The sequence below is a fragment of the Canis aureus genome, chromosome 2, assembly GCF_053574225.1.
Source record: "Canis aureus isolate CA01 chromosome 2, VMU_Caureus_v.1.0, whole genome shotgun sequence".
In the NCBI taxonomy this organism is placed as follows: Eukaryota; Metazoa; Chordata; class Mammalia; order Carnivora; family Canidae; genus Canis; species Canis aureus.
In genome coordinates this window covers 10012777-10025079 of record NC_135612.1, presented here as the reverse complement: position 1 = coordinate 10025079, position 12303 = coordinate 10012777, and the positions used below count along the sequence as shown (strand labels likewise).

At 49.2% G+C, this 12303-nt stretch overlaps 1 protein-coding gene across 1 annotated transcript in view; it reads right to left on the bottom strand.

Annotated features, from left to right (window-relative positions):
* The window catches only part of ST8SIA4 (ST8 alpha-N-acetyl-neuraminide alpha-2,8-sialyltransferase 4), a 93255-nt gene extending 85353 nt beyond the window's left edge, over positions 1 to 7902 (bottom strand). The window contains 3 exon segments of the mRNA XM_077863392.1: positions 976 to 1107; positions 7456 to 7769; positions 7771 to 7902. Of these exon segments, the coding sequence (XP_077719518.1) occupies positions 976 to 1107; positions 7456 to 7769; positions 7771 to 7887 (563 nt within the window). The 5' untranslated portion in view covers positions 7888 to 7902.
* Positions 7903 to 12303: the final 4401 nt, after the last annotated feature.

Here is a 12303-nt window from a genome sequence, read left to right as displayed (position 1 = left end):
TTAAGTTCCTCATGATCTACATTACATGTAGGTATGACCCAAGAAGTCAGTAAGGTAGAGACCCAGACAAACAGATCAATGGCTTACCCTCAGAACCACTTACAAAACTTGCTCCATAATGTCTGATCATTGAATAATTATCATTTTCCCAATATGAAATTGCAATGATTTTATTATGTAAAGGATAGTTCTCAGAAACTTTTAAAAAGCGTATGATTTCCTAAAATGCTGATTTAAAGCATACCAATATAGCAATGTAGTTGTGGGGAAACACGATGTGTTTGTTTCCTCCATGCTCAGGGAAGTCTGGCCCTAACCTTCTTACTAGTTGTAGGATTATACTAGAAGAAAATAAGATATAATAGATATATGTAGGCACTGAGCTTGATTTCAAGAGCTTGTTCCAGGTAAAAATCCCAAATCTTACAGAGAACAAGCCAGTACTCTAGAAAACTTATTTTCTGACTTTTGCCAAGTTAGGATATACTTATCGAGACTTTTATTACAGGAACTTCACATAGAAATATCCATTCATAGAGTAAATGAAATTTATTTAGAATAGTCAGCAAAATAGGAGTTGAATAAGCTCTACTTTTATCCAGTGCACAAAGACACAAGATAGGTATAAAGACTTAATAAAGAAGTTAAAGATAATTCTCAAAATAGATGTCCATCCTGAGTAACAGAATAAAAAAAATCTATCAAATGTTAGTACTCTGTTGTATATTTTATTCCATTAGAATAAAGACAGCATATTCAAAACCCACAAGTTCATCCTTAAATTTCTGACTACATAATCATTTCAGTTTTATGGCTTCATATCCTTCATTGATCAACATCAAGTAGAGCTGGTTCACTCTTTTATTAAAGTATTCACATTTAAACTATAAATCAAGCATTCAATATAAGTTTGCCAAGCCCAACATATTCGAGAACATGATGTGAAATTTATTATGGCTTATTAAAGAAACTCACCTTATTTCCAGGACCAAAGAGGAATTGATTTTCCAACCTTCTACAGAGTGCTGGAAGATCGAAGAGCCAGCCTTTCGAATGATTTTATCAGAACTATTGACAAGGGATCGACTCAAACATAGTTCACCATCTCTGAAACAAAACAAAAATGCCAGCTCTGTGAAAGTAAGAAGCATTTTATCTAAGTAGCATAATACATAATTTGATTTAAATTGCTGGTGACAAATTGTCGATACAACTTTTCCTACCCATTAGCAGAGGTATGAGATTGATGAAAGGTATTATAAGAAATGAGAGTACGACTTAATCAGGACAATCTTTACACTTATTCTTTTTGAAATAAAAGCATTTTTCATATAAAGAAAAGGCCTTTGTAGTGTTTAAAGCAAAAAAAAACAAAAAAATGTCTTCAAACTCTATCCTCCCTCCCTGTTGTGTTTAGACAATAGAGACAGGAAGTTTGGCCACTTCTCTTGCATCTGTATAATTGTGACTCCCAAGATCGTAATTTTATTTTCCCAGAAGGCACATAGACATGACGGAAGAGATTTTGTTTTGGAGTAAGCAGACTTTGGAATATCTGGTGATCTGGGCATGTTGGTGGTTCTTTCACTTGCTCACCTATACGTCCTTGGACAATATTCTCTTTCTAGGCCACAGTGACCTTGCTTTATCTTGAAAATTGCAAAAACCTTATTTTTTTTTATTTTTTTATTTTTTATTTTTTGCAAAAACCTTATCTAATACACAATGACGTTGGGGGAACTCAATGGGAGTGTGTATGTGAAAGTAACCCATAAAGCACTGTTGAAGTGCAAATTTCTAAAATTACATGGAGTCTCAAATCATCTCAACAGTGAGACACTTTCCTGAGACTTGGTGGTGGCAGGGAGACAGAGATTGCAACGGGGAGAAAGAAAACTCATTCAGTAGCCATTTTTACTCATATTTTCTATTACATCACACACACACACAAAATCAACTGTGCTATCCCTCTCAATCAACATTGTCAGGCAAGTATATACATGGCATGGCAGTGCTGGTCACAGTGATGACAGTGACAGATACCTATGACAGCATTTGTTATCTGTAGGACAGTTAACAGCAGAAGCAATTTATTGGTCAACAGACTATTTTCTTGGTACTTTATAGTTGTGGACCCAGACTTAGAGAAATAGATGCGGTTTTTGGGAGAGCCCTGTCAATATCTGCATTTACTTCTTTACATGTTATCTCTTACTGTTTTAAAATCTCAAAAATATAGTTAAAAAGTAATATGACTATTTGCTCAGTCACAAAGTCTAAATCTGTGTTTATTATGTAGGCAATCCTCTCCTACTATCAATGGAAACACTGCCTGTGTAACAGCTGTTAGATGAATTCTGTAATTAGAGGCTTATAGTTTGGTATTTTGGTTTGCATTCTTTTTTAAACATGTAGTTCCAATTTGAAGCAACTCAAAGCATCATATGCAACTACTCCCTGTGAAATTTAGAACTCTATAAAAATCAATATTTTCAACTATCCTACTGATGAAAATGATACATTTGCATGCCTACGCGTGGCCAATAATAATCATTTTATAGAGGTCATTTAAGATGCTAGGAAACAGAGGGTGCAATTTACTACTCAGTGGCCCAGAAGTCAACTTTTCTATTACACGTTTAACGATAATAAGTATATATGAATGAGGATCTGGATATACAGGGAAGCTAACCTTCACGCTTTTGAAGATACGCCTTCAAGAATATGGGTACAAACTCTCACCATTTCTAAGGATAGAGCTTTTTTTCCCCTATATTCATCCGGTTAACTGGCTTGTTAATACCAGTTTTTCCTAACCACAAATTGCCATAATTAAAACAATTATTTTTACCACCAATAAACTCTCATAGGAGAAGTAAAAATATGCATGGGCTGGCATTTTTAAATATCTGTGGAAGACTCTTTCACTGACAATGTTGCTAAAGGGACAGTTGGCATGGCAAGACGATTGCTGTACTTAGTTCTATGGAGGCTTTTCAGGACCTCCACGACTTAAAAAAAAGAAAAGTGCTTTCAAAGTTTAAATTAGTTTTATATTAGTGAAATACTACCACATGACTCTGCTCTTTGAACTGTTTCCATTGAACTGGTGACAAACCAAAATTCAGTTTCATTCCTGGAAAGAACCTTGAATGAAAACAGCTACAGCTAGAAAGAACCTTGAATGAAAACAGCTACAGCTAGTCCTAGGTCCTCTTGAAGTAGGTGGGATTCCTGTGTAAGAAGGAGGCTTGGCTTCAAAAAAAAAAAAAAAAAAGAAAAAGAAGAAGAAAAGAAGGCTGGGCTTCGGGCAATCCAGTCTCTGGAGCAAGTTTCTTTGTATAAAGTTAAATGGGTCCCAAGGGATGTTTCCGTTAGTGACCTCGGTGGGGCTCTGTCTTAGCAAGGCTTTTCCTTCAATGCAAGGCATGAAGGATGTTACCACCCCCTCCTAGTTTTTCCTTCCAGATCAAACACAACTACTAAACAGCTGCACTGCAAACATTTCTTGCATAGGGCTACATGCAGGAGGATCCAACATATCCTCCTAAAGAGAAAACTACAGAACACATCAGGGAAATAATGCAGCGTAAAGCAATATATTGTATAAAGTATTCCTGCTTATGTTGAGCTCAGAAAAAAATCTACTTCCAGGGACAGCATTGACAGAAACTAATCATTAGTTACTAGTTCTTACAAACATTTTTCTCTTTGAAATATGAGTTGCCAGGCATCGCTACAACTTATTCTATTAATTTTGCAGCATATAACAAATATAATTAGTTTTGTTTCTTGAGATTCGGTCTCCAAAGCCCTGCCTTCAAACCGACTGAAAACTCTTTACAACTTGGCTTTGGAATGAATGTGTTCTCCATGGACTAGGGTAAATTTCCTCCTTAATATGGAATTATAAAACTCCCTCAAAAAAAAAAAAAAAAAAAAAAAAGAAAGAAAAAGAAAAGAAAAGAACTTGCATGGAACTAAGCCTGAACGCAAACAGCAGGCAGTTGTGTGTTTTCCTTCCCTAAGTGCCAAACAACTAAAAATAAAGATGAGGTGTACTACTTTAGCCTATGGCTTAGGGGTTCTGGGAGAACCCCAAATGAAGCAGACAAAGCACAGATCCTGGGTTTCCTGATTTATAAGAGTGTGTGCTAGCCTGGAACCAGCTGGAAATCACTTTGCTGACAATGGTAATACTCTAACTCTGAATGTCTATCTCCACTGTCAGTGTTATCAGAAGTTTCAGAATTCATAATGGACAATTATTGAGACAGACAACCTAAAGTACACAGTCAAATTAAAAAGGAAATCTCTAGATGATAAGAAAATTGGGCTCACTTGCGGTCACACTGGAGCGCAGTGTGTGGCAAGTTTTAAGGAGTCGCAATCAAAACAAATACGTGTGATATTAAAGCTGATGCCACACTTTCAAATGCATTCTCTTCTGAAATGAGCGCATGCACTTATTTTTATGCGGTTAACACAATTATACCCAGAGAGCACACCAAGTCAGTGGAATCATGGGCCATTTTTCCCATTACGAAAAAAAATATATGTATCAGTCACGAATAAACCAACTTTGTAGCCTTTTGAGGGAAACTTTTGAGGGAAACTATCTACTGGGAATCACACCAGGCAATGAAGAGGTTTGCATGGAAGGTTGAAGTTGCAATGACCCTGACCTAGTCTCAAGAAACTCCTGGTAAAAACCGTGCTTTTTGTACGGTTTCCTCTGGGGACAGGAGGGGGGACGGGAGGCAGGGAGGGGTGCTGGTGTCCCGGGTGCGCAGCGAGCGCTGGGCGCTGCAGGCGCGACGCCGCCCTGACCCTAGGTGGCACCTCCAGTCCGGGGTCGGGGGGTGGGGGCGGGGAAGGGGCGCAAAGAAGCGGGGAAACCAGGCGCGAGGGTTCGGGGACGAGGGTCTTCTGGAAGGTACGAGGCCTGTGGCAGGCCCCGCACTGACCGTCCTGCCCCCTCTCGGGTCGGGGCCGGCCTGTCGCCTCGCTGCTCCCCGGGGCCACCGCCGCGCCCTGGCTTCGCCCGTCTCGGATCCGGCCCTGGGGCCCGCGGGCGACATCAGGCCCGGACCCCAGACCCCAAGGGGGCGTCTGACCGTGGCGGTTGCAAGGAAGTCACCCCCTCGGACCAGGGGCTTGGGGCCTGCACGCGCCGCGTCCCGGCTCCGAACCCGCGGAGCTGCAGGAGTGATGGGGGGGGACAGGAGGGGGTGCGGGAGGGGTGCAGGAGGGGGCCTGGTCCTCGCGCCCCGTGTCAGCAACTCCCGCGCCCGCCTCGGCTTTCCCAGGGCAGCGGGAGGCGGCCGCAGCTCGGCCCCAACAGGGGGCGACCGAAACCCGCGGGGCAGCTCAACCGCCGCGCCCCCGCCCCGCCCCCGCGCCCCACCTGCGCCCGCGTCCGCGCCTCGACCCCGCGCCCCACCTGCGCCCGCGTCCGCGCTCCTCCCCGCGCCCCCGTACACGCCCCCCCCCCCCGCGCCCCTGTCCGAGCTCCGACCCCGCGCTCCCCCTGCGCCCCCGCGGCCCCCTGCGCCCCCGCCCCGACCCCGAGCCCCACCTGCGCCCCGGTCCACGCCGCCCCCGCGCCCGCGTCCACGCCCCACCTGCGCCCCCGGCCGAGCTCCGACCCCGCGCTCCCGGTCCGCGCCCCGGTCCACGCCCCCGCCCCGCCGCGACCCGCCCCCCCGCCCGGGGCGTCCAGCGCAGGGCCACAGCAGGAACATCTCCCGGGAACCGTGGGGCGTCCCAGGTCTGTCGTTCCCTTGGGGGGGGCCCACGGGGCGCGCGGAGGCCCCGACGGGGCGCCCCCTCCCCCCACGCCGCCCACTCCCGCTCCTCGCCCCCCGCGCCCCCTCCCCGCGCCCCCAGAGTCGGGCGACGCGGGGCGGCTTTGTCTGGGCTCGCGCCGGCGTTCGGACCCCCCGCCCCCGCCCGCAGGGGAACAAAGAGCCCGGACCCCCACGCGCGGCCTCCGCGTCTCCCCCCCGTCGCTGTGTCACCGTCCCCGAGACCCCTTTGTCCGCCCGCGCCCCCGCCCGCGCCCCCAGCCCTGCCTTCCCGCCCCTCGAGCTCGGCAGCGTTTTGCACCCACCCACACTCTGTGTAAACGACCTCCTCTATCTAGTTCGGCTCCTTTTTTTTTTTTTTTTTCCTTTTCCAGAATAGACCAATTTTGTGCATTCGTCGCTGCCGGGCGGGCGGGCCGGGCCGGGCGCTATTCCTCGGCGTCCCCGCTCCCGCCCCGGGCCCGCGGGGGCGCCTCGCGCCAGCCCTTTTGGGGGAACGCAGCCAGTTGGGTTAAGCGCGAGCCTCCGCGTTGCTCACTTAAAAACACTCGTTGCTTGGGGAGGAGCAACAATAGTACACGGAGTGCGTGAAGTTTGTGTGTCCGTGTGCACGCGTGCACGGTCCTTGCACGCGCGCGCGCACGCGCACACACGGCGGCCGGGGCTCTATCTCCGTGCCTCGGGGTGTCGGGGCGCCTAAGGGCTCGGGCCAGGCTGCGGTCCCCGGGAGCGGACGCCTCCGGGGTCAGGGACGGTTCCCGACCCGGGACTTTGCGGACGGAGTTGACAACCAGGTTCACGTCCTCACAAAAGGCTTCCAAGCTGTGCACGCGACACCAGAGTTGCAGCCACCTCCCGGGTAAACTTCAAAAGCGGCAGGGGCCCGGGGAAGGGAGGGGGAAGGAAGGAAGTGCGACATTTAGAGAACTTGCTGGGGTGGGGGGGGGAGGTGGGAGGTGGGAGGCGGGGGGTGGGGGGGAAGCGTCTGAACTCATTTAAGACAAACTGAAGAAACAGCAGAAAGACCGTCGGTGTGAAGCTACAGCACCGTTTCTAAAAGCGTAACCATGACGCCCCTGCGTTTTACCCACGGAAGAGCAAATGGGGAAGCATCGCAGGGGGGCCCCGGAGTTTCCAAGTCACACGACACGCGGATCTACCCGAAGCCCAAAGAAGAGAAAAAGCAACAGAGAGACCCCTTTTCCTGCGTCCCGGGCTTTAACTTCAGCCTTCCTTCCCGGGAGCCAGCCCCCTCTCCTCTGTCCTGGGGGGGGGGGGGGGGGCGGGACACACACAGAGACAGCGCCCCGGAGTCCTGCCCAGGGCTTCAAAGGACAAGGGCGCACGTTCTTGGTTGACACTTGTGCGGCGACTTGTCCCCGGGCGTGTGGAGCCGGGCGCCAGCGCCGCTGTCACCACCGCCACGCAGGGCAAGTTGAAGTACTGGGGCCGCGCGTGGGGAAGCCGCACACCTCGGCCACAGCCTTTGCGATTGGATCCCTGACGCTAAACGCACCGAAGCGCGGCCGACCGCGCCGACTCTCCCAGCCCTCGCTCCACCGTCTACGCGCCCATTGCATTTACAGGCTGCACTTTTTGTTCTGGCTCCGGTTTTGCCATATCCTGAAATGAAGCTTTTTGCATTTACCCGATGAGTTGCGTCTCCTGGTGCTCCTCAGTTCTCGCTATTTCTTTTGTCTTATAAAAGATCAGGAGCAGACTTATGGTGCAGATGGTCCACCTCTTCCTAATGGAGCGCATCTTGGGTGCCCGGGAAAGTCCTGGTGGCCCCAGCTCCCTCACCTTCTCTCGATAGAAAGGCTCCGTTGGGGGGAGACACGGTCGCGGTGGTGGTGGTGGTGGTGGTGGTGGTGGGGTGGGGGGAGGTCCGTGCAATCGGAGGAGAGCGTGGAGCCGGGGTGTCAGGAGCGGGTCGCAGGGGTCCTCCGCCGCCGAGCCCCGGCCGGTCCCCGAGCGCAGCGCAGCGCTCGCCCGCCCGGGTGGCGCCAGCCCTGCCCGGCTCGCTCCGCGCCGCCTCCCCGGGGCTCCGGGCTCTTCTCCGAGGAGACACCTTGTGCATCGGAGGTGGCGGCCGCTTCTGCAGCTGGCTTCGGGGGCGTCACTGGCCCTTCCCTCTTCCTAGCAGGGAAATGATGAGCAAAATCAGCCAATCGCCAGCTGGAGGGGGCGGAGGCTGCGGTCGCCTCGCGTTGCTGTCGGCTGCTCGGAGACGCCTGCACAGCGCCTGGAGAGGAAGCTCGCGAGCTCGCAGGCGTGTGCACACACACACACACACACACACGCACACACACACACACACGCGCGCACACACACGCGCCCTCGCTCGCTCGCTCGCGCGCGCACGCACCAGCCCTCGCACCCCGGGGGAGATCGCGGCGCGCCAGGAGGAAGTCGGGTCGCCCTCCCGGGAAGCCGAAGCGGCAGCTCTCTCTGCACGAGCGCGGAGACGGTCTGTCCTCAGCAGAGAGGAGAGGACGCCGCCTCTGGGGACAGATTGGAGACGCGGTCTTGCTCGAGAGATGCTTCGTTTCCGTGCAGAGCGGAGGTGCTGGGAGGGAAGGGGAGGCGGGGGGCGGGGCGCAGGTTGCAGGAGGGGGTAGCTCCCTCCCGGGGCCTTTTGCTAAACAGACGCGCTCGGACACACTCGCGAACGCGCGCACACACGCCCTCCCAAGTGGAGGGAATCGGGGCAGGGAGGGGGGAGGAGGAGGAGGAGGAGGAGGAGGAGGAGGAGGAGGAGGAGGAGGAGGTTGTTTTGTATTCAGTGCCCAGCTCAATCTGGAAAGTACAAATGCACACGCATGAGCCAATTAGCCGAGCGCCCACTCAGGGTGGGTGGCGGCGGTTGACCACCTCGATTTAGGATCTTGCAGGAAAACAAGGCATGACAGGGGTGTCAGGCGCTTCATGGGTATTTCTGTGACTCTTTTTCACTGCCATTTGGAAACAACTCACGCAGGAGTCAAGGAAACTCCAGTCCTCCTTAAACTTCACTGCGGAGAAACGGAATTCTGAGAAAAAGCAGCCACCAAGGACATCCTTTATAAACGCGAGTACACCCAGACACAGGAGAAGGGGGGGGGGGGGTAGGAAGGTAAGATGAAAGCAGAGAAGGAAGGGCAAGCTCTTGCTCCGAAGTCCCAGGGACGCGTCTTTAGCTTCCGATTTTCACCGTCTCTCACCTGCCACTGTTTCCCCTACTCCGGTTGCGTCGTGTGGCAGGGGCCGCTCCAGTCCTGGTGAACCTGCGCCGCCCTCGGCCTCGCCCTCACCTGGACAGAGCTTGCTGCTCCTGCTCCGCGGGGCACCCATGCCTGGGCTGGTGAGAAGGGGTGCCGAGGCCCCCCACTGCGAAATCTTGTCTGGGAACCAAGGATCTCCCCCATCTGTAAGCGAACTTTCCAGTTGCTCCACTTTTTCTCCTCCTCCCTCCCCTTCCCATAGTCCAACAGCCTCTCTCTCTCTCTCTCTCTCACTCGATTGAGTTACGTGTTCCTTCAGGTTGTGCAGTGGCTCCAGCTGCCATCCGCTCTTGGCCCCTGGGGTTCATCCCTCCCCCAGCCCAGAAACCCTGAGGCCCACCCCAGTCCTTGGGCAGAGCTGAACAAGAAGGGGGGTTCTGAGCGACTAGTCTCCTGACTGCTTAAGACAACAACTGTAAGAGCTGGCACCTCTGCCTAAAAGAACTCCCGAGGTCCCTGCCAATGTTTGCCACTCTTCGCCTAAGGTTTAAGAAGTTAAGAGCCTCTCGGTTGGTTCTCAAGCCTCGTCTTAGCGGCAGAGTGAACTAGGGGGTTGGGTCTACAATGCTCAAAGGAGCAAGTAATTATGAGCCTTTATTGACACTACAAGTGGCCCGCCGGGAGCCTTTGGAGTTTATTGATGTCTAGGCAAATCCCGCTAGCATCCCTGTCACACTGACTTCCCAACCAGCACAAACTGCACGAATAAAACAGCTGCTTATTTAAGTTAAAAGGGAACTGGGGGAGGTGGGCAAGACATGGTTAGGCTTCTTCTTTAGGTTAATTGATTAAATTCTTTAGGTTAATATTTGATTTTTGAACAGTCAATACCATATTTTGGATTCTAAATAAAACATTGGCTGATGGGGATGGAGTAATGTGCATTATTTAATTAAACCATCCAGCATGGTTTGAACAATTAATATGGTCCAGGCAATATGTGAGGACATGGGAACACGGAGATGAATAAAATACAGCATCGAAAGAAAAGAAAAAAAGAAAAGAAAAGAAAAGAAAAGAAAGAAAAGAAAAGAAAAGAAAAGAAAAGAAAAGAAAAGAAAAGAAAAGAAAAGAAAAGAAAAGTGTCTAACCTGGAAGGAAATTTACTCACTGCAGGGGAGAGGGGCATGGGGGTGGGAGGTGTGGTGGAGGTAGGGGTGGTGGGGGTGGGCGTGGTGACAGATTGTGTAAGAATTAAGTTACAGTGTGGCACCATGAGCTAACCCCAGCATTTTAAGGATGTCTCCTACCTGAGAATGCCACAGTGTAGAAGTGGATGGAGTGTTTAAGTTGTTGGGAGCAAGAAAAGTGATCTTCCTGGGGAAGGGCACACGTCAACCGGGATTTGCAAACCTAAGGGGCAAGCCAGGCAAAGCGAGAGTACAACACTACAATCAGAGGAAAGATTATGTGTACTTGAGGGAGGAATAAAGTGCTGGTGCTTTGGGGGAACTTTGAAGTAGCTCTGTAGGGTGAGAACACAAAAGTGGAAAGGAGAACAGCGGGACATAAGTTTCTAGAGTGATCATAATACTCTCTAGCTTCACAGTGTCCAACTGTCTTCTCTAATGGGGAAGTTGCAGTATGAAAATCTTCAAGAGGAAAGTGGGTCTAATTCACGTGTTAAGCTTCAAGTTAAATTAGGGGAAATTGTTCATCTGGCCCAAACCAAAACAAACCTACCAACAGTAAGACAGAAGCACACCAAGAACAAGTTATGGGGCTACACAAGACATGTAGATATCGAGAAGAGGAAAAAACTCTCCAGCTGTAAAATATTGCTATTTCTGTATTCATTAAGCATAAGACCTTCTATATTGAGGTGGGCACTTCTGAATGCCTGATAATGGTTTAGTGAAACTCAAGAGATTCCCCTTTCCCAAAGATGAACAATTTTGAGTTTAGAGTGTAATTCAGTGTCATTTGTTTAATATGATCAGATTCATGAAATATGCATCCATAACAATTTGCCAGGTTAAAAAAAGAAAAAAAAAACATATAGGCCAACACTTGGGCCAAATGGAGGATGGTCTGATATTTCTCAATATGCAATTGGGGACAAAGCCATAAACATAAATATTGAGGAAGAAGCCTTATCCCCATATGAGTCTTTTGGACTCAACTCCTTCCATTAGAATACCCCTTTTGATGATCCTTAGAAATTAAAGTTGTTTCTAAATTTCCATTCTATCTTTGGACAGTAAGTTCTTCAATAAAGAGCACACATTTGTCTTTATTCAGCACAATTCTGCAATTACGCAGTACCCGATAAATAAATAATACAAGTAATGGCAGCTGGTTTTAAAATGCTACTTTATCCTTTCACTTCAGGTAAATCATGTTTTATTTGCTGGCTGTGCCCTCGACTTTAGCTGGAAAGAAATGGGTAGACACTTGCAGTATCACAGTATAATGGCCCTCGACATTTTTTTAATCCTTTATTTTTTAGAGCAGTTGAAGTATACAACAATATTTAGCAGGAAGCATAGAGACTTGCTTTATGCCCTCTCCTCTGAACACGCACAGCCTTCCCAACTACCAGCATCCCCTCTACAGCAGATTTGTTAAAATCGATGAAACTACATTGACGTATCATTGTCATCCACAGTTCATAGTTTACATTAGAGTTCATTTTGGGCATCGTACATTCTATGGGCTTCGGCAGATGTATAATGACCTGTCCTCATTGTTTTGACTATTCATGCCTGCCCCAGCCCCCAGCCCCAGATAGTCACTGATCTTTACTCTCTCCATAGCTTTGCCTTTTCCAGAAGCCTTATTGTTGGAATTACACAGAATGTAGCTCTTCCACTTTGGCGTCTTTTACTTAGCAATATGCTTTAAAGATCCCTCCATAGTTTTTCATGGCTTGAAAGCTCTTTTTTTTTTTTTTTTCCAACATGGAGTACAATTCCATTGTCTGGATATATCACAGTTTATTTATCTGAGTACCTGCTGAAGGACATCTTGGTTGCTTCCAAGTTTGGGCAATTATGAGTAAAGCTGCCAGAAACATCCATGTGCAGTTTCAGTTTCAGTTTCAGTTTCAATACCAAGGAGCACAGTTGCTCTGTAAGAGAGATGGTAAGACAGTGGTTAGCTTTATAAGCAACTTGTTTTTACTGCTCAACTGTCTTCCAAGTGGCTGTGCTGTTTTCCATCCCATCAGCAAAGAATGAGAATTCGTATTGCTCTATATCTTGATCAGCATTTGATGTTTTCAGTATTTTGGA